The sequence below is a fragment of the Urtica dioica genome, chromosome 1, assembly GCF_054948205.1.
Source record: "Urtica dioica subsp. dioica isolate 48M chromosome 1, U.dioica_male_clone48M_v1_H2, whole genome shotgun sequence".
Lineage (NCBI taxonomy): Eukaryota > Viridiplantae > Streptophyta > Magnoliopsida > Rosales > Urticaceae > Urtica > Urtica dioica.
Window position 1 is genome coordinate 58,449,634 of NC_142756.1, and position 18,910 is coordinate 58,468,543.

The window sequence follows — 18,910 nt, forward strand, 5'->3', positions numbered from 1 at the left end:
CACACAAGTTGTCATTGAAGGTTTCCAAGCATAGGAGAGTGCTTGAAGAGTGGAATTGAGATGGGTCTCATATTCAGGGGGGTCCCTGACTTGGTAATCACTTGTAGTAATAGACTTAGGGCATTGTTTATTTGCTTTATTCATATAAGTCAATGTTTGTACTATTGACTACTTTATAGTGAATTCATTTCCACTGACTGTGAGCCCCCAGACGTAGGTGACGTTGCACGGAACTGGGTTACCATATTGTGTGTCATTTACTTTAATATTTGTTTTCAAGTTTTTTATGTGTGTGAGACTTAAATATTTATGTTTTTATGTGTTTTATGAGATTGTTTGATACTCGTTTCAGTTTTTAATTTGTGTTTGAGACTTGTCATGGTTATTTAAATTACTGTTTGCTTGAGTATTATAGAAGATTGAGTATTTCAAATATATGTATTGATAGTGTTTGATGTTATTTAAGATAAAAATAGGATAACTAGATTATTTGTAAGTATGATAATTCAGAAATCAGTAAATCTCGCCACGGCCAAGTGTGTTGTTGGCCGCAGTGAAATTATTTGGCCGCGGCCAAATATATAACTGGCCGTGACGAAATAGGTTCCCAGAAATATGTTGACTCTGGAACTCATTTCGCGCGGCCAAGTGTGTTGTTGGCCGCGGCAAAACTATTTGGCCACGGCCAAATATATACCTGGCCGCGGTGAAATGGTTTCCAAAAATATGTTGACTCTGGAACTCGTTTCGCCGCGGCCAAGTGTGTTGTTGGCCGCGGCGAAACTATTTGGCCACGGCCAAATATATACCTGGCCGCGGCGAAATAGGTTCCCAGAAATATGTTGACTCTGGACCTCATTTCGCCGTGGCCATGTGTGTTGTTGACCGAGACGAAACTATTTGGCCGCGGCCAAATATATTTGGCTGCGGCCAGATTAGTGTTTATCAATAACATATACCCAAAAAAATAACCTTACAAAGTATATATCATAAAAGAAAACATGAATATCATAATATGAATCATAAATACATATGTTTTTTTGTTTTCACACAATAATTGGATTGATATCCGAACGAAGTAAATGAGAAACATCATCATCATCAAAATCTTCAATCTCTTCATCAACAAATGATAAGCCGGATGTGAATGTGAGTATATTAGACATGTCTTCGTCTTCATCTTCGTCAATATTTCTCGCTTGCTCCCACTCTTTCCGGTTGACGCTAGAATAAGTACCTACACATAACCACTCATATAAATAGTTTTCCTGTCATTAATAAGTTAAATACACAAAAGAAAGTGTCATAAAACATACCTATAGATAGAGCTTTTGATTCATGAATTGCGTTCTTTGGCAACCCAGTCGCGTCTGCATTAGCTAAATACTCCGAACAAAATTCAACGGACTCCTCTGCTATATATTTTTCCACTAATTTCCCTTCGGGCCTATTGTAGTTCTTCACATAACTCTTCAACACTTTCATGTAACGTTCGATTGGATATATCCAACGTAAAAATACAGGCCCACATAATTTCACTTCACGTACCATGTGAACAGTTAAGTGAATCATGAAGTCAAAAAACAAAGGTGGAAAAATCTTCTCTAGCATGCAAAGAGTTATAACCAACTCCGACTGAATAGAATCCAAGCAAATGGGATCGATAATCTTCGACCAAATCGAGTTGAAGAATACACATATCTTGGATATTGCAAATCTCACATCGGGTGACAAAATTCCACGCAAGGTGAGAGGTAACATTTGTTGTAGAAGAACATGACAATCATGAGTCTTAATTCAAATAAGTCTCAAATCTTTCGTAGATACAAATCTCGTATAGTTTGAAGAATGACCATCGGAAACTTTGATAAACGCAAATAATATTACACAACTTCTTCTTCACCTTCCTATCTAGAGTGTACTTTGCCTCTGGCAATTTTGTTTTTTGTCCGCACTCCTCGTCGACATGCAAAATACTTCTTATGTTCAGCTCCTTGAGATCCCTTCTTGATTTTATTCCATCTTTCGATTTATGTGGATCATCTTTATACTCTAAATCAAAGGATTTTCATGGGGCATCATCGGCAGGATGTCTGAGAACACCATCATTGACACGTTTTTCGAAGTGCCAAACCATGTTCTTCGCATGTTTGGCACTATTAAACATTCTTCAGAAGCGTGACATTGGAGGAATGTACCATAACGACTATAATCATTAAAAAAACAATAAGAAGTATATCATTATAGACTATATATGTATTTGATAATCGAGTAGTGAATACATACCTTAACTGGAACTCCTTTGACCCCGGCACATGGCATTTTACCCTTCTTCCACTTCGACTCTTTGCAAGTCAGACATTCATCTAGATTTTCATGCTCGTGTCTGTATAGAACACAATCATTCAGGCACGCATGAAACTTCTCGTACTTCATATCTAATGTGCCCAAAGTCTTCTTCGCGTCATACATACTTAAAGGACCTTTATTGCCTTTCAGAAAGGCTTCTTTAAGCGTTTCCAACAATTTTGTAAAGCTAGTGTTTGTCCAACCACCCGACGCCTTCAAATGGAACAATGTGACTAAAAACAACAACTTTGAAAAGCTTGTACACCCTTCGCATAATGGTGTCTCCGCATCCATCATCATCGACTCAAACAACTGCGGCCGATCAACAAAATCGTCCTCCAAATCATTTATCATTCCGAGCTTATCATCAACATCATCTTCCATATCATCATCGCTATTGTTTATCGTCGAACAAAAAACCTCACCGTGTTAGTACCATCTTTGTAGGAGGTCATTATTCCATACACAAACAAATGAGTTTGAACAACATCAAGCGAAAAATGCCTATGATTTCCACATCGAACACAAGGACATCGAATAGATTTCACATCCTCCATATTCTCTCTAGCGAATTTACAAAACTCATTTACACCTTCTCGATATATCTCATTTAATCTATTCTCCCACATCCATTTTTTTCATCTTTAATGATAGAAAACCCTAGATTTTACAAGAAAACCCATTCTAATTATTAAATTATACTAGAGAAGCATATTCAAAGCAAGTAGAAGAATAACTTACAAGACTTGGACGTGTAGTTGAAAGTGGTAACCAAAGATGGCGCAGAACGGGTCGGAATTATGTTTGGAGTGCTTTTCCGAGTTAGGTTTTGAGATAAGAAAGTGAAAATGACGAGAAAATTTAATTTATAGGACCAGTTCGCGACATTTCTCCGTGGCGAAATATATACCTGGCCGTGGCAAAATTTAATTTAAAACACTATGGAAATATCACCGAAGAGAATTGGATAAAATTTGTGAAGTATAGACGCTCCGACGTATTCAAAAAATCATCGAAAAATGAGAAAGAACTAGCCGAGAAGAACGTGTACAAATCTAGAACCGGCCGCAATGGATATCGCAAACTTGATAAAAAAAAAAAGGTTAGATTTATTATATGTTTCATTTTGTGATCCTTGTTTCGTAGTATAATATTTAATTAATTAATTTGAGGTATTGTTTGAAATATAATATAGTACGAGGAGACGGGTCAATGGCCTACAAAAGAGGTATTATGGGTTGAGTCGAGAATGAAGGACGAAGTAAACTACAAGGATGAGAAAGATAAGCCGGTGGGAGAAAAAAATCGTAAGTTTTTTCATTTTGAAATCATCAATTAAAAATTAGAATGTTATTAACATCGAATTATATGTGAAGGGAAAGTTAACTCAAGAAGTTACGGATGAGTCAATGAGAAGTGTTTTGCAAGACGCTTTGGGAACTAAGGAATATTCTGGTCGTGTTCGTGGGAAATCTAAATACTCGTCAAGTTGCAATTTTGTATCTCGTCCTTCAAACTCGACCGACGTAATTAAGTTACGTCGATAAATGTGTGAGTTAAAAACTTTCATCATGAAAGCCTTTAACTCAAAATGGTTAGAGTCTTAAAGATGCTAATGACGAGTCGTCTAGTGTTCTACGTCCCGCAAACGAAGATGTTGACTATGAAAAGATTGTTGACGATGAAGAGATGGCTAAGGGTGATGATGAAGAGATGACTAAGGGTCGTGATGAAGACATGGCTAAAGATGGTGATGAAGACATGGGTAAACAAACGACGTCTTTAGGTAATTTTCAATTTTTTAAAACAAGTAATAAAGTTAAATATTTTTATATTTTTTAATAACATTAGTGAATTTATTAGATAAACAATCCCAACATGAAGTTGCCGTGGATCTCAATGTAGGTGTCATAGAGCGTCCGCGTGTCGATCCTCTAATTATCGACAAACCTGATAGTTTTCGAGCAAGTTGCTCAATGAATCCAACCACGCCGGTGACACCGTGTTCAGATGAAAGTATCGAATGCCTTCTCCTCCTTGATGATTTTGCGAATGGAGGCATGGTTCATGTAGAAAATGGGAGAACGTACATGAAAGCCGAATCCGTTCATTTCTTATCTTTGGAGGATGTGAACGTACGAGTGAGCGTTGCAACGGCTTTGATTAAAAAACGTTTTTTTTGCCGATTCCTACCAATGAAGCCAAAGAGATTAGTAGAAACCGAAATTGCAAAAGAGAGTCGCGGCCCGGTGGTGAGACAAGTTTTGAAGGTCGGTGGTGATAGTGAGCCTAGCGCCGAAGACAATAAGAAGATTTCATACAATTTGTACAACATGCCAACCGAGTAATGTTACCGAAAGGGGATTAAATCAATGTCAAAGTTTGTGCAAGATCTCCGTAGTGCCTATTTCGGTGACGTTTGAAGATGTTAGAGAATTCCTTAGATACGAGGAAACTGGCGCGTCGTGCATCACAGTTTACATGGGGCAAATATTTCTTTTATATTCTTTTTCTTATATCATTATACAATATTTCATTTTATTAACTAATTCAATATTTGTTTTTCGTATATTTACAATCCATATTAGACAAAAATAAGCGGAGTGAAGTAATGTGTTTTGTAGAAGCGGGTTTGAGTTGCTACCTCAAAACCAATAACGACGAGGCCCATTTGTCCGAACGAGTCAAACAAATTGGCAAAATGGTACGAAATTGTAAACCAAGACAACTAGTTTTGATGTCATACAATTTAAATGATCATTGGATGCTTGTTGTCTTCGATCTTTGGAAAGATCAGGCGATGTTATTCGACCCGTTGAAATATAAAATCTCATCCAATTTAAGGAAGTTGATAAAAAGGTAAATTAATTACATGTTATTTGAAGTATTTCATTTACACGAATAATTTTTTTCTAATGTTTTTTTGTTGTTGTGCGTATAAGGAATTTATAGGATTTCAAGCTTGAGAACCAAAGAGCCCGAGATAACGGTCAATCAACCTTAATCACTTGTTCCTCGGCTCCTAGACAAATCGGAAACACGGAATGCGGGTATTATGTCTCAAGTTATAAGCGTGATATTGTTAGAGTTGGTCGAGATAAATTACAATTGAAGAAGTCATATACACCGGATAACTTAGAAAAAATTCGAAAAGAGTGGGTACTTTAGGTACAAACTTTTATAGAATGTGAATATTAGTTTGATTTTGGATGATATAGATATTTGTTTGGATGTTTTGGATATTTTTGGATATGTATTTGGTTTTGGATGTTATTGATATGTTTTGGATGTTATGGATATTTGGTTTTGTATATATAATTTCATTTTCAGGTTTTTTAATTAGAAAACTGTAAAAATAACTCTCATGTACAATTTGACCGCGGCGTGTTATAGGTCATGCCGCGGCAAATTTTTCTGGGAATACAACTCGCCGCGGCAAAAAATGTACCTTTTTGCGGCGATTTTTTTTTAAATCAACATAAACTCGCCGCGGCCACGTTATGTTTTCGCCGCGGCGAGATCTTCCACAACGATACAAAATTACCGCTATGGAAGATCACGCCACGACGAAAACATAACGTGGCTGCGGCGAGTTACCCGAAAAAAAAATAACTTTTCTTCGCCGCGACAAAACGTTACACAACGGTACAATTGTACCATTGTGGAAAGATTTGCCGCGGCGAACTATACACGTTGTTGCAACGAAGTGTTTAAATCTGTTAAATTTTTCCACAACGGGACTATCTCGTTGTGGAATCATGGACATTTCCACAACGGGACTGTCTCGTTGTGGAATCATGGACATTTTCATAACGGGACGAGTACCGTTGTGAAAACATTCTACACTGGAGGACTTCACAATGGTACAGAACCGTTGTGGACGTTTTCCACAATGGTTTTATACTGTTGTGGAATCCTCAGTTTGTAGTAGTGTCGGAAGTGTTCACACAGCGTACTATCTTCTAGTTTTGAATCATTCTAATGTTTTGAGGTCGTTCCTTATGGGTGTTTTATCCCATTTCTATTAAAAAAAAAAAAAAAAAAAAAAAAAGACTAAAGCTACTTTATAAAAAAAAAAAAAATTAAAAAAAATTCGGTCACATTCAATAAGACAACATAATAGTAAAGTTCCGTAATTATTTAAGAACAAATAAAACTTAAAACTAAAAAGAAGCATCTCCATATTTTTAACTGAGGCGAATATTGACAAACGCCCACGACTTTATTTCGGTGCCTTTAATTCTTCAGGCCCCCAGTAAAACTAGAGGCGAATATCTCCATTTTCCATTCCTCCAAGACCACTCCGATTTCGACTCCGCCACTCCCGTCCCGACTCTCCGCCATTGACACCGCTCCGGTCTGATCGATCGAGACAACCTCGACCTTCTGTGGTGGGCCCCACCCGAAATCCACGCCATAGACCCCGAACCTCGGCGACCCGGCCACTCCGATGCACCGTGCCGGGCCCATTGCCGCTGCCGCCATCTTCACCATCCACTCCTCCGCTCCTTCCATGACGTCATCTCTCCCGTCCAGATTCCTCACCAGCCCCTCGACCCTCGCCACCACTGCTGCCAGCTCAGCGCCTTCTCCGGCCACATCATCATGGCATATTACTGTCCCGATGCAGTTTCCGAAGAAATTGTCCGGCACGGGAGGCCTCAGCCGGCTTCGGTAGTCCGCCGAGAATCCAAAGATCAACTTCTCTTCCGCCGCTCTGGCTAAGCAGAGAAAGGCGTAGGAGAAAGCCACGACGAACGTCGAAAGACGGAGCTCCGATGATGAGGTGGACGTGGATATGATATCTCGCCGAAGCTTGGCTACGTCGGAGCGTGAGAGGTTGAAAGTGGCTCGGACTTTGTCCAGTGGAACCTTCCCCACGTGTAGATGCCCGAAGAGTTTCGGGTCGTGTCTTGGATCGGAGTCTTTTTCATCTTGTTTAGATTGGGGGGATTTCGATATTAACTGATAATGTGAAAATACATTGAAGGTAAATACAAAATGAAGAACTAAAAACTAATCTACACCTACAAGACCGTTTGGAACACTTTGAATATATATCGAGACCGGACCGCTCATGTAAATCTATTTTGAAAAAAATTGGTTGTTTAAACTATTTAAAATTATATATGGTAGTACCTCGGAACCGAATAACTTTGACCATTGGTTCAAGAACAACATGTCAAGGCCTTTCGGGTCTTTGACGATGTTTGAGCGGTCGAAGAATGGGGTGAGCTCGGGCGGCAGCGACGGGGAGTTCTGTCGGCAAGCATGGGCCCAGGACTTGAGAAACATGGTCACGGACTTTCCGTCGAGAATCGCGTGGTGGTTTGATACTCCGATGCAAAACCCTTTCCCCGGGAACACCGTGACTTGAAGGGAAACCACCGAAGCTCCGGTCTCGGAGAAGCTGAGCTTGGGGACCAGGGAGCGGAAAGACGATGCTTCTCGGGGATGGTCTCCGATTAGCTCGTCGAAGTTATCGGCATGGGACTCGGCGATGGACAGCGAAACGGCGTCGTTTGGAGCGCGATATAGGATGAGTGGCTTTGGAGATTCCATAGGCCAAGTTAGGGTCCCCGCAAGAGGAAGGAAGTTTCGTAGGGTTAGGCAGGGGCGGACCCACATAGTCAACGGGGGTGGCCCGGGCCACTCCCACTTTTCAGAAATTAATAATTTTTTAATTAGTTAAAAATTAAATATAAATAAAAAAATAATTATAATACACTAATAATAGTAAAAAGACCAAAAAGTCGGAGTCAGTTGCTATTTAAATGAGAAAAACCCTATTCTTTGATTGTTTTTTTATTCAGAATAAATTTCTTTTTTAATCTTCCTGCGTCACAGCCACACTGCTCTGCCTTCCTCTCCCTGCCGCACAACTCCCTGCCACACTGCTCTCCCTGCCACACAACTCCCTGCCACTTCGCTCTCCCTGCCACACAACTCCAGCAAATAAGGTAATTTTTTTTTCTTTTACTCATTTAATTCTTTGTATATTATGTTGCTTGAGTAAAAAAATAAAGAAAAGTCAGTACTCACTTGCGTACACTACCACCAGGTAAAGCAATTCACTTTATTTTATCTATTCATCTATTGTACTTTTTTTTTCTTTTTGGGTTGTTTGTTGAACAAATTAGTCACGCAAAGCAATTGCTTTTACATATCCTGACATAATTTTTTTTTTTATTTCTCTTAGCTTCAAGCGAATTTGAGGATATGTACATGTGTATATTATTTTTTATTCAATATATTTTTTCTAATTCATTATTTTTTATTCAATATATATTTTTTTAATTCATTATTTTTTTTTCAGATGAAAACACCCACAATTCATTCGTTCTTCAAAAGAAAAAATATTGAATCTTCATCTTCAGATAGTCAATTACAGTCTGAGGATCATGCTTCAAAATTACAAAGAGTTGAAGTTGTTGCCGAATTTGATATCGATAAATTAGAACGTGATCCAGGTTTACGACCACAAATATGGAAGTATCCACTCGATAAGCGTGACGAAGTTCGAAGAGCTTATATTAAGAATGGACCATATCAGCCTATACTTTCTATGTATCCAAAATCAGGTGAAAAACATTCTCGAAGTTTTCAGCCATCTATGTTTACCCGCTTTTCACCATGGTTGGAATATTCTCCTGCAATAGATGCTATATTTTGTCTACCGTGCTTCTTATTTCATAAAGAAGATGGACCATCAGGATCCAATGCATTCACTGTTAATGGGTTTCGGACGTGGAGTAAAGTGGGAGGGAAAAATTGTTCACTGGTGGCACATGTTGGAAAGGATCATAATTCTCCTCATCAAAAGGCACAACATGCCTTGTCAGATCTCTTGAATCAGTCTGCTCATATTCCAAACAGGTTTGGAAATTTTATATCTCAAGATATAATAGATAATAGACTTCGTCTTAAAACCTCCATTGAAGTAGCTAAGTGGCTTGCATACCAGGCATGCGCATTTAGAGGTCATGATGAGTCTAGCACATCAAGAAATCGCGGAAACTTTTTAGAATTGTTGAGATATTCTGCAGCTTTAAATGATGATGTAGCAAACGTTTTGGATAAAGCTCCACGAAACGCGTCGTATACATCACCGAAGATACAAAAGCAAATATTACATGTCTTGGCAAGTAAAGCAAAAAAGTATATCCGGGAAGAGATTGATTGTGCGAAGTATTGTATAATTGTGGACGAAGCTAGAGATGAATCTAAAAGGGAGCAAATGTCACTTGTATTGAGATTTGTTGGCAAGGATGGTTGCATAAAAGAGCGCTTTTTTGGTTTACTTCATGTCAAAGATACTAAAGCATTGACTTTGAAAGATGGTATTTTCTCGATGCTCACTCGTTATGGTCTTGATGTGCAATCTATACGAGGGCAAGGTTATGATGGTGCAAGTAACATGCATGGAGAATGGAATGGTTTGCAAGCCTTAGTTTCAAATCAATGCCCGTATGCTTATTATGTTCATTGTTTTGCCCATCGCCTGCAATTATCACTAGTTGCGGCGTCCAAGGAAGTTTATCATGTGAGTTTTTTCTTTACTAAGCTTAATTTTATTGTCAATATTGTGAGTGCATCATGTAAGCGTAACGATCAACTTAAAGATGCTCATGCCTCAAATATTGCCTATTTGCTTAATATGGAGGAGCTTGAAAGTGGGAAAGGCCTTAACCAGATAGGTTCTTTGCAAAGACCGGGTGATACACGTTGGACTTCTCACTTTAAATCAATTTCTAGTATGATTAAAATGTTTAGTGCAACATGTGAAGTGTTATTAAACATCATTGATGATGGAACTACTCATAACCAACGTGGTGAAGCATGTTCAGCTTACGAGACAATGACTTCTTATTACTTTGTCTTCATTATGCATCTGATGAAAGAAATTCTAGAGATCACTAGCATGCTTTGCAATGCTTTGCAGATTCAATCTCAAGATATTTTAAATGCAATGCAGCTTGTTTCATCAACTAAGTCACTCCTTCAGAAACTTAGAGATGATGGGTGGAGCAATTTGGTTGAAAAAGTGAGATCGTTTTGTGGAAGTGTCAATATAGAAGTGCCTAATTTTAGTGCTTTTCATGTTGCACGGAGGGGAATGGCTTGTGACATTACAGTGGAGCATTATTATAAAGCTGATATATTCTATACAGTGATAGACTCTCAGCTGCAAGAATTGAATAGCAGATTTAATGATAATACAGTGGAGTTGATGATTCTCAGTTCAGCTTTAGATCCGAAAGAGATGCGCGCATCATTAAGAGGTGATGATATATGTAAACTTGTGCAGAAATTTTACTCAGAAGATTTTGCGGAATATGAGATGACATTGTTGCATATGGAGCTTCAACATTTTGATCAGGTTCGACAACTTCCAGATTTCATATCATTGACAACGATTTCTGATCTATGTCAATGGTTGGTGAAAACAAGAAAATCGGAAATATTTCCTTTGGTGTATAAAGTGATAACTCTTATTCTCACACTTCCAGTTTCTACTGCTACTACCGAACGTTCTTTTTCAGCGATGAAGATAGTGAAGACTGCACTTCGTAACAAGATGGAAGATGATTTTTTGTCGGATTGTTTGCTCATTAATATTGAGAAAGAAATTGTTGAGATGTTTAGCATAGATTCAATAATAGATGATTTTCGTGATATGGAATCAAGACGCTCTTTATTTTAATTAAATTATGTATTAGGATACATTTTTTTATGATATTTAATTTATATAATTTTTTTTCTTGGCCACCCTCAACTTCAATTCCTAGTTCCGCCCCTGGGGTTAGGGACAGAGAGCGTATGAGTCTTGGAATCAAAAGGGTGTCTCTGGATTCCGGGAGAGAAAAGAAAAGCAGACGCTCCACTGGAGGGAACTTGAACCAGAAAGTGTCGAAGAGGGTTAAGGGCAGAGAGAACTCCGCGACCAGAGGATATTCCGGCGAGTCGTCTGAGAAAGGCGTGACCCGTAAAATCTCGTGGATTGTCGCCATGGAATTGGAAGCTCTCTGTGAAATGGTGTAATGAAGAAAAAGATTATAGAAATATACGAAGATACCAATGGCATCTACAAGATTTGATAAATAAATAAATATATCTCTACGATATCTTCAGATTTGTTTTAGTAAATAATTGACCTTTTTTAAATTTTGAATTAATCCCATTTTCACCCCTAGACTCGTACCTCGGTTACATTTCACCCTTGGACTCGGAAATGTTGCAGAACTAATCTCAGAACTTAGACACGTGTTACAACTTGCCACTTCCATCAGTATTTGAACGTTAAGTTTAACTTTTTGATGACGTGGCAATATTTTCAAAATTAATCATGGATCGATATTTTATCGAAAAAAGTAACTAATGTAATTAAACTTTGGATTTAAACTTTCCACGCCTTTTTCAAAAATATTCAAGACCTTTACGAAACCCAGACACAAAAGCTTCCATCTCTGGCTTGCTCAGAGCCAATCCTACCTCGACCCCATCGCCGTCTTTGGCACCTTGCAGAAGAAACGCCCTCGATGAGTCGATCGATACAACATCCGTCTTCACTGGCCGTCCCCAACAGAAATCTGCGCTGTAAGCCTCAAAACGAGGTGACCCGGCAACGGAACTGAACTTGTCTCCGACCGTGTTTGGAGACAAAGAAGCCCAAAGAAGCACCCAATCCTCAACCCATCTCAACATTTCGTCGCCCTCGAACTTCCGTAAGGCTTCCCCTACTGACTTCACTGCCGAACCTAAACCCTCTCTCCAATCCGCACCCGCGAGATCTTTCGCCTTTGCCACGGCGAAGTTGCCAGTGATGCAGTTCCCGAAGTAATTTAACGGCAACGGAGGCTCTAAGCGGGGCCGGCTATCGCCCAAGATCCCTAACACAGCTTTAGAATCAGTGGAGTCTATTCCCTCTGCCTTAAGCATACACAACCACGCGTAAGAGGCCACAGCAGAAAACGTGGACGTCCGATTGACGGTAATGCTTGAGAGAGCGATAAAGTCTGGTTCTTCCATTCTCAAAAGATCTGAATCCCTGGAATGTACGCGGCCTTTCCTAGATCCTTCATTTCAAATTGCTTTTTTCTAGCGATATTTTAACCTCAGATAACTTACCCACGTCATTACTATGAGTAATATATCATCGACACACAATGCCAGAAACATAATTTTGCCCTCGTGCATTAACTTGTAAACACAAGGCTCATCTATCACCAAGTTCAAAACCGAAGCTCTTTACAATTTCATCGAATCTAAAATTCCATGACCTAGATGCTTGCTTTAATCCATGAATCGACTTAAGCAACTCGCAAACCTAGGTCTCTTGACATTCTTCTACGAAACTGTTTGGTTGAGCCATATAAATGCGCTTGTCAAGATTGCCATTAAGAAAGGCAGTCTTAACATCCATTTGCCAGAACAGCAATGGATAGAAGTATGCGGATGGATTTAAGCATCGTGACTGGCGAGAAGGTATCCTCATAGTCAATACCTTCCTTTTGGGTATAACCCTTAGCCACTAGTCGTGCTTTGAACGTCTCAATATTCCCATCCAGACCCCTTTCCTTCTTGGGTATAACATCCATTCGGGAAGTTCTACATGTTTCCAGACTTTGTTGACGTACATCGAGTGAAATTCCTTTCATGGCGTCTAGCCAAAGGTTTGATTTAGAACCAGCCATTGCTTGGCTGTAGGAAATAGGGTCATCCATGTCAGAGACGACTACGAGAGTATCTCCGTAAGACATGTACCTGTCAGGCTTTTGAGTAGCCCTCTCACTATGTCGAAGTACTACTTGATGAGGTTTTGATGAGTTAGGTTGTGTTTCAGTTGGGGTAAGAACAGTTCTTACAGACGAGGTAGAAGCATCCTCATCCAACTTTTCTTCAAGCACAATTTTGCTTCTAGGTTTTACATCTTTCATAAAGTCCTCCTTAAGGAAATGAGCGTTCGTGCTAACGAATGTTTTGTTGTCCTCTGGACTATAGAATGTGAAACGTTTGGTTTCCTTTGGATATCCAACAAACAAACATAATTCTGACCTACTAGCCAACTTGCTAGTCTTTTGCCTTAGCACATGTGCACGGCAGTCCCAAATTCTTATGTGGCCAAGATTTACTTTACGGCCAGTCCATCGTTCATAAGGAGTACCAGGAACCGTCTTAGACAGGACTTGGTTCATAATGTAAGTTGCTGTTTCGAGGGCATATCTGTAAAAGGAAGAAGGGAGTGATGAGTAACTCATCATCGATCTAACCATCTCCATTAGAGTTTGGTTCCTTTTCTCTGAGACTCCGTTTTGCTGAGGTTTGCTAGGTGCTGTAAGCTGAGAAATGATACCTTCTTCTTTAAGAAAGTCATCGAACTCTTCAGATATATACTCACCACCTCGATCGGATCGAAGAGTTTTGATCTGTTTGCCAGTTTGCCTTTCCACTAAAGCCCGGAAGACCTTAAATACGTCAAAGGTCTCGGATTTGTGTTTGAGCAAATAGACAAAACTGTATTTTGAATAATCATCAGTGGAGGTAACGAAGTATTGGTATACTCTCCGCGCCTGTATACTGAGTGGACCACATACATCAGAATGTACGAGTTCCAACAACTCAATGACTCTTCGACCCTTCGCAGAGAAAGGTTGTTTAGTCAATTTTCCTTCTATACAAGATTCACAAGTAGGCAATGAACCTATTGCAGAGGCTTGGAGTGAACCGTCCTTCACAAGTGTCTTAATCATGTCTAGACTGATATGACCAAGTCTTAAGTGCCATAGATATGTTGATTTTATTAGATCCGAGGAATCAGAAAGTTTGATCCTCTTTGGCTCCCTAACTAGATCGTTATCTATTTGAGTGTTTAAAAGCGAAGGTTGTGTGAGATAAATGTAAAAGAGAGCATTCTTCATACATGCATTAATGACGAAAGAATTATTCAAAAGAGAAATTCGAATTTCATTCTTAATAAACTTTAAACAATAATCTTGCTCACAAAGACGAGTAACATATATTAATTTCTCGAAGGACTGAACAATATAAACATTATTCAAATTTAAAGTTCGATCTTCAAAAGATAGCGTCACTGATTCCACGGCCTTTGCTGACATTGAGCTCCCATCACCCCATCTGAAGGAGAAGTCACCTTCCTCTAAGCTTTTGCTTTTCCTGAAACCAGTCAGTGAGCAACAAATATGGTTAGTAGCAATAGAGTCAAGAATCCACGTTGATACATTATCAGCTACTAAGCATGCTTCGGTAATAAGTACAATACATTTTTCCTTAGCTATGAGGTAGGTGTTGTCACACGAAAATGAACAACGATTAAAAACTACGGGCGGTTCGATCCAAGGCCGGACCAAGTGATCGCACCCGAGCCAAAAATATGAACTCGAAGGCTGGGTTGCACCCCCCAGACCCTGAGGTGTGTATTGGAGGGTGTGACCGTACCAAATGTTGGCTGCCTACGTACCAGTAGTCCGAGATCAGGTAAGAACGTAGTTCAATGTTGGTGTCGTGGCTATCTTGGACTCGGAGGTTGAGAATCTAAGACTTTAGAGAAGGACCCGACTCGTAGCTTCTAGTGAAGACTTTAGAGAGGTCGCTTGACTCGTAGCTCAGACATCTAACTCAAGGGTCAAGAAGCTGGGGCGCAGCTTGTGCGTTGTGAAGACTCGGGTCGTAGAATTGGAACGCGCTCCCTCTCATCGAGGGAGGTTCTCGGATTTCTGAGCCGAGCCGGGAGAGAAGGAGAGAGCTATTAGAATATCACAAGAGAGTGGTGAGAGAAGTGTGAATTCTCCAAGGAAGAGTTTTCTCCAAAATTCTCAAGATCAAGGTCCCCCTCAACTGAAGAGGACGGGGGTATTTATAGAGTTGGAGGAGGCCTTGGGCCGGCCTCTTAGAGGCCCATCGGATGACAGGGCGCGGGGCGCGGGGGGCGCCCTTGGTTAGGGCACGGGGCGCACGAGGCGTGACACTCGGCCAGGCGCGGGGCGCGCGCTGGCGTGAGGCCATGCCGGGCGGGGGGCACATAGGGACCTGGAGCCCGGCCGGGAGCATGATCGGCCGGCATCCCGGCAGGGATGTGTCGGCGCTCGCCGAGGGAGATCCGGCCGGCACTGGGGCGCATGGCCGAGGGAGGCCCAGCCAGCGCTGGGGCACACAGCCGAGGCAGCAAGGCGTGCGCACGGGCGAGGGAGCAGAGCGCGCGCGGGAGAGGGAGCAGGGCGCGCGCGGGCCGGAGGGCCAGGGACGCTCCGGCCCGCGTGCCCATGAGTACCGGGGGCGCTGGGGCGCGCGCGGGCCAGTGGGCCGGGAGTGCTGGGCGTGTGCGCGGGCTGAGGGCATGGAGATGCCGTGTACGCGCGGGCCGACACGTGCATGAGCCGGGGCCCGGCAGGTGGTCCGGCCGGCGCAATTTTGTTTTTGTTTTTTCCGGTTTCCCGAAAATGCAGGTAACATTAGCCCGCCAAGTTCATGGCTCGCGAGTCGTGAACTTTAGTTTTCGAGGGCGTTGATGTCTTTTGTCCCTCCTAAAATATCTAAATCATGTTCCTCCTAAACACTTTATAATTAACATTATCCTGCTAATTTTCTTTGTAAGAAAAACACCACTCTAACTTTCACAAAATATCGTAGTGAAAAATGTACCTGTTCAGTGTCAACATACCTTTTGTTATCATGCATTTTATAATAATCACACCACCGCTGATCTATTTTATGTTAAATTAAATAAGCTTTGTTTTTATTTCAAGAAAAATTAATTTGAATTGTTGAAATTATAGTCAATGTCTGAAGAATTTAAATTGAATTAATAGTCAATCTTGATTGTTCTGTAATTAATTTAAATTTACCATTACTTATGCTTTTATCCTCCACAATATTAATCAATACATGTCTTTATAAAAATTTATTGACAACAATTATCAATAATTTAACATCCGGAATGTAACCACGGTATTAACCCTTAAATGTAACCACGGTATTCCTCCGCCATATGTGAGAGTTTTGTATGAATTTGCCTCCCGTGGTGCCGCCCACGGTTTTTCAAAAAAAAAAAAAAAACATCCGGAATTCGAAATGTTGAATGAATAAATATTTTTTTGTAGTCGATTTGATTATTTCCATGTACGAGTAGTTGACTAATGTAATTAAAATTGATAAGTAAAAAAACAAAATAACAAAATTGATCATGGATCGATATTTTATCGAAAAAAGTAACTAATGTAATTAAACTTTGGATTTAAACTTTCCACGCCTTTTCAAGAATATTCAAGACCTTCACGAAACCCAGACGCAAAAGCTTCCATCTCTGGCTTGCTCAGAGCCAATCCTATCTCGACCCCATCGCCGTCTTTGGCATCTTGCAGAAGAAACGCCCTCGATGAGTCGATCGATACAACATCCGTCTTCACTGGCCGTCCCCAACAGAAATCTGCGCCGTAAGCCTCAAAACGAGGTGACCCGGCAATGGAACTGAACTTGTCTCCGACGGTGTTTGGAGACAAAGAAGCCCAAAGAAGCACCCAATCCTCAGCCCCTCTCAACATTTCGTCGCCCTCGAACTTCCGTAAGGCTTCCCCTACTGACTGCACTGCCGAACCTAAACCCTCTCTCCAATCCGCACCCGCGAGATCTTTCGCCTTTGCCACGGCGAAGTTGCCGGTGATGCAGTTCCCGAAGTAATTTAACGGCAACGGAGGCTCTAAGCGGGGCCGGCTATCGCCCAAGATCCCTAACACAGCTTTAGAATCAGTGGAGTCTATTCCCTCTGCCTTAAGCATACACAACCACACGTAAGAGGCCACAGCAGAAAACGTGGACGTCCGATTGACGCTGCTGCTTGTTTGAGAAGGCACCATCACTCTGATCTTCTCGATGTCTCGGCGGGTTAGCGTGAAAGTCCTGCGGACCAAATTTTTCGGAGGGTTATTGTGCTCCTTCGGCATCAAGCTTCTGTTTCCAGGTCCGTCGAAGCTCATCCAAGTCCTCGCATAGATCTCTCCGAGCCCGCGTGGGTCTTGGACGGCAGTTCTGTCAAGTAATGGTGTTAGCTCAACCGGCAGCGAAGACGAAAACCCTTCCGAATGTAGAGACCTGCAAAACCAGAAATAAAATAACAGCCAAAGTTATAATGGTACAAATAATAAATAAAATGTTGAAGGGCCAAAGTTAAACTTAGAAGAATTTTAGGTTATTATATACATGTTTTGAATCAAAACTTGACTATGTTTTATATATATATAAAAAATATTTAATCTATGAAAATCATTACAAATGAATCTGGCTGGATCAAAATAAACCATGTGTCGTAACTCAGCTCTGAACATTAAAAATCTAATTGTTAGAAAAATTAATGACCATTTTTTATTTACTGGCGAAGGAGGGAATTAGATTCATTTTAAAAATAAGTATATAAAACTTGTGAGGTCTAAAAAAAAGAATTGTCCTTGCCTGCAAATGTGGGCCCAAGATTTGATGAACATCTGTACAGATCTTGCGTCGAGCACTGCATGGTGGAGCGTCAAGCCAATTGAGAACCCGTCCCCGGGGAATATCGTGACTTGCACAGCTATCACCGCGGCTTTATCGCTGGAGACAGCAAGGTCAGGCACGAGGGCGTGATATGCCTCTGCTTCGAAGGCCACGCCAGCGCCAGAGAGGACTCGAAAGTCGAGATCAGGACTGGACTCGACTACAGAGAACGAAACGCCGTCTCCTTCAAGGTAGCGGACAAAAGGCACAGTCGAGGATTCAGGCCAGACGAGGTTTCCGGCAAGGGGAATGAAATGGCAAAGAGCAAGGGACAATGATTGTTTGAGCCTTGGAATTACGTCGGAGCTCGACATGTTGAAGAAGTAGAGGCGTTTTAGCGGTACCGATCTTAACCAAAGCAGATCAAAGAAGGTGAGAGGAAGATGTATTGGAGTAGCCGTCATATTACCGCCGGTGGGTACGACATTGCAGATCTCAACGATCTTCATACTCTTATGATATTCCATCAGATAAATCAAAGAGATAGGAGTCGGAGTCGGAGTCGGAGTCGGAACCGGATATAGTACTTTAGGCCCGTCTTAAAAATAAAATATGGGAGAGACTGGATAGACTATTTGATGCAAACTCAACTACCCCACCCTTATTTATACAAGTGATATTCAAATTATATACCATCACAAATCTAATATTTTTCCACAAATTTTACTTTTATCTTTATCTCAAAGGAAGGGACTCCATGGAGTTACTATATAATTTTTTTTTCTTCCTAGAACATGTTTCTAGAAAAGTTTGATTTTACAATCATAAATATTTATGTGCGACTTTACCAATTTTTTTTTTCTTTACATTAAGAAACATTTGCAATGGGAAATAGCTAAAATATGCTTCAAAATTATTGAAATTTTATATGGCAACTAATTATTTTGGTAAATTACTAATTGATCTAACAGATCTTATTTTATTTTATGGATTTGAAGCCTGTTAGAGAACTTTCCAATGTTTAGTGTATGATTATTATGTTTATGTGTTGAGGTACACTAATACAAATATTGGATTC

At 40.6% G+C, this 18,910-nt stretch overlaps 3 protein-coding genes across 3 annotated transcripts; all 3 read right to left on the reverse strand.

Moving 5' to 3' along the window:
- Nucleotides 1-6,413: 6,413 nt before the first annotated feature.
- LOC149408237 (phenolic glucoside malonyltransferase 1-like) lies at nt 6,414-7,949 on the reverse strand. The gene is made up of 2 exons (XM_089628623.1): nt 7,489-7,949; nt 6,414-7,314 (listed from the first exon to the last, which is right to left on the reverse strand). The coding sequence occupies exons 1-2, from the start codon at nt 7,909-7,911 to the stop codon at nt 6,586-6,588; spliced, it is 1,152 nt and encodes a 383-aa protein (XP_089484749.1). The 5' UTR covers nt 7,912-7,949; the 3' UTR covers nt 6,414-6,585.
- A 3,817-nt stretch (nt 7,950-11,766) lies between these two features.
- Nucleotides 11,767-12,378, reverse strand: LOC149408238 (anthocyanin 5-aromatic acyltransferase-like). The gene has a single exon (XM_089624574.1). The coding sequence runs from the start codon at nt 12,376-12,378 to the stop codon at nt 11,767-11,769; it is 612 nt and encodes a 203-aa protein (XP_089480700.1).
- Nucleotides 12,379-16,618: 4,240 nt separating this feature from the next.
- On the reverse strand, nt 16,619-18,341 carry LOC149408239 (malonyl-CoA:anthocyanidin 5-O-glucoside-6''-O-malonyltransferase-like). Its single transcript, XM_089624581.1, has 2 exons — nt 17,812-18,341; nt 16,619-17,454 (listed from the first exon to the last, which is right to left on the reverse strand). Exons 1-2 carry the CDS (start codon nt 18,339-18,341, stop codon nt 16,620-16,622), a joined length of 1,365 nt encoding a protein of 454 aa, XP_089480707.1. The 3' UTR covers nt 16,619.
- Between the last annotated feature and the right edge of the window lie 569 nt (nt 18,342-18,910).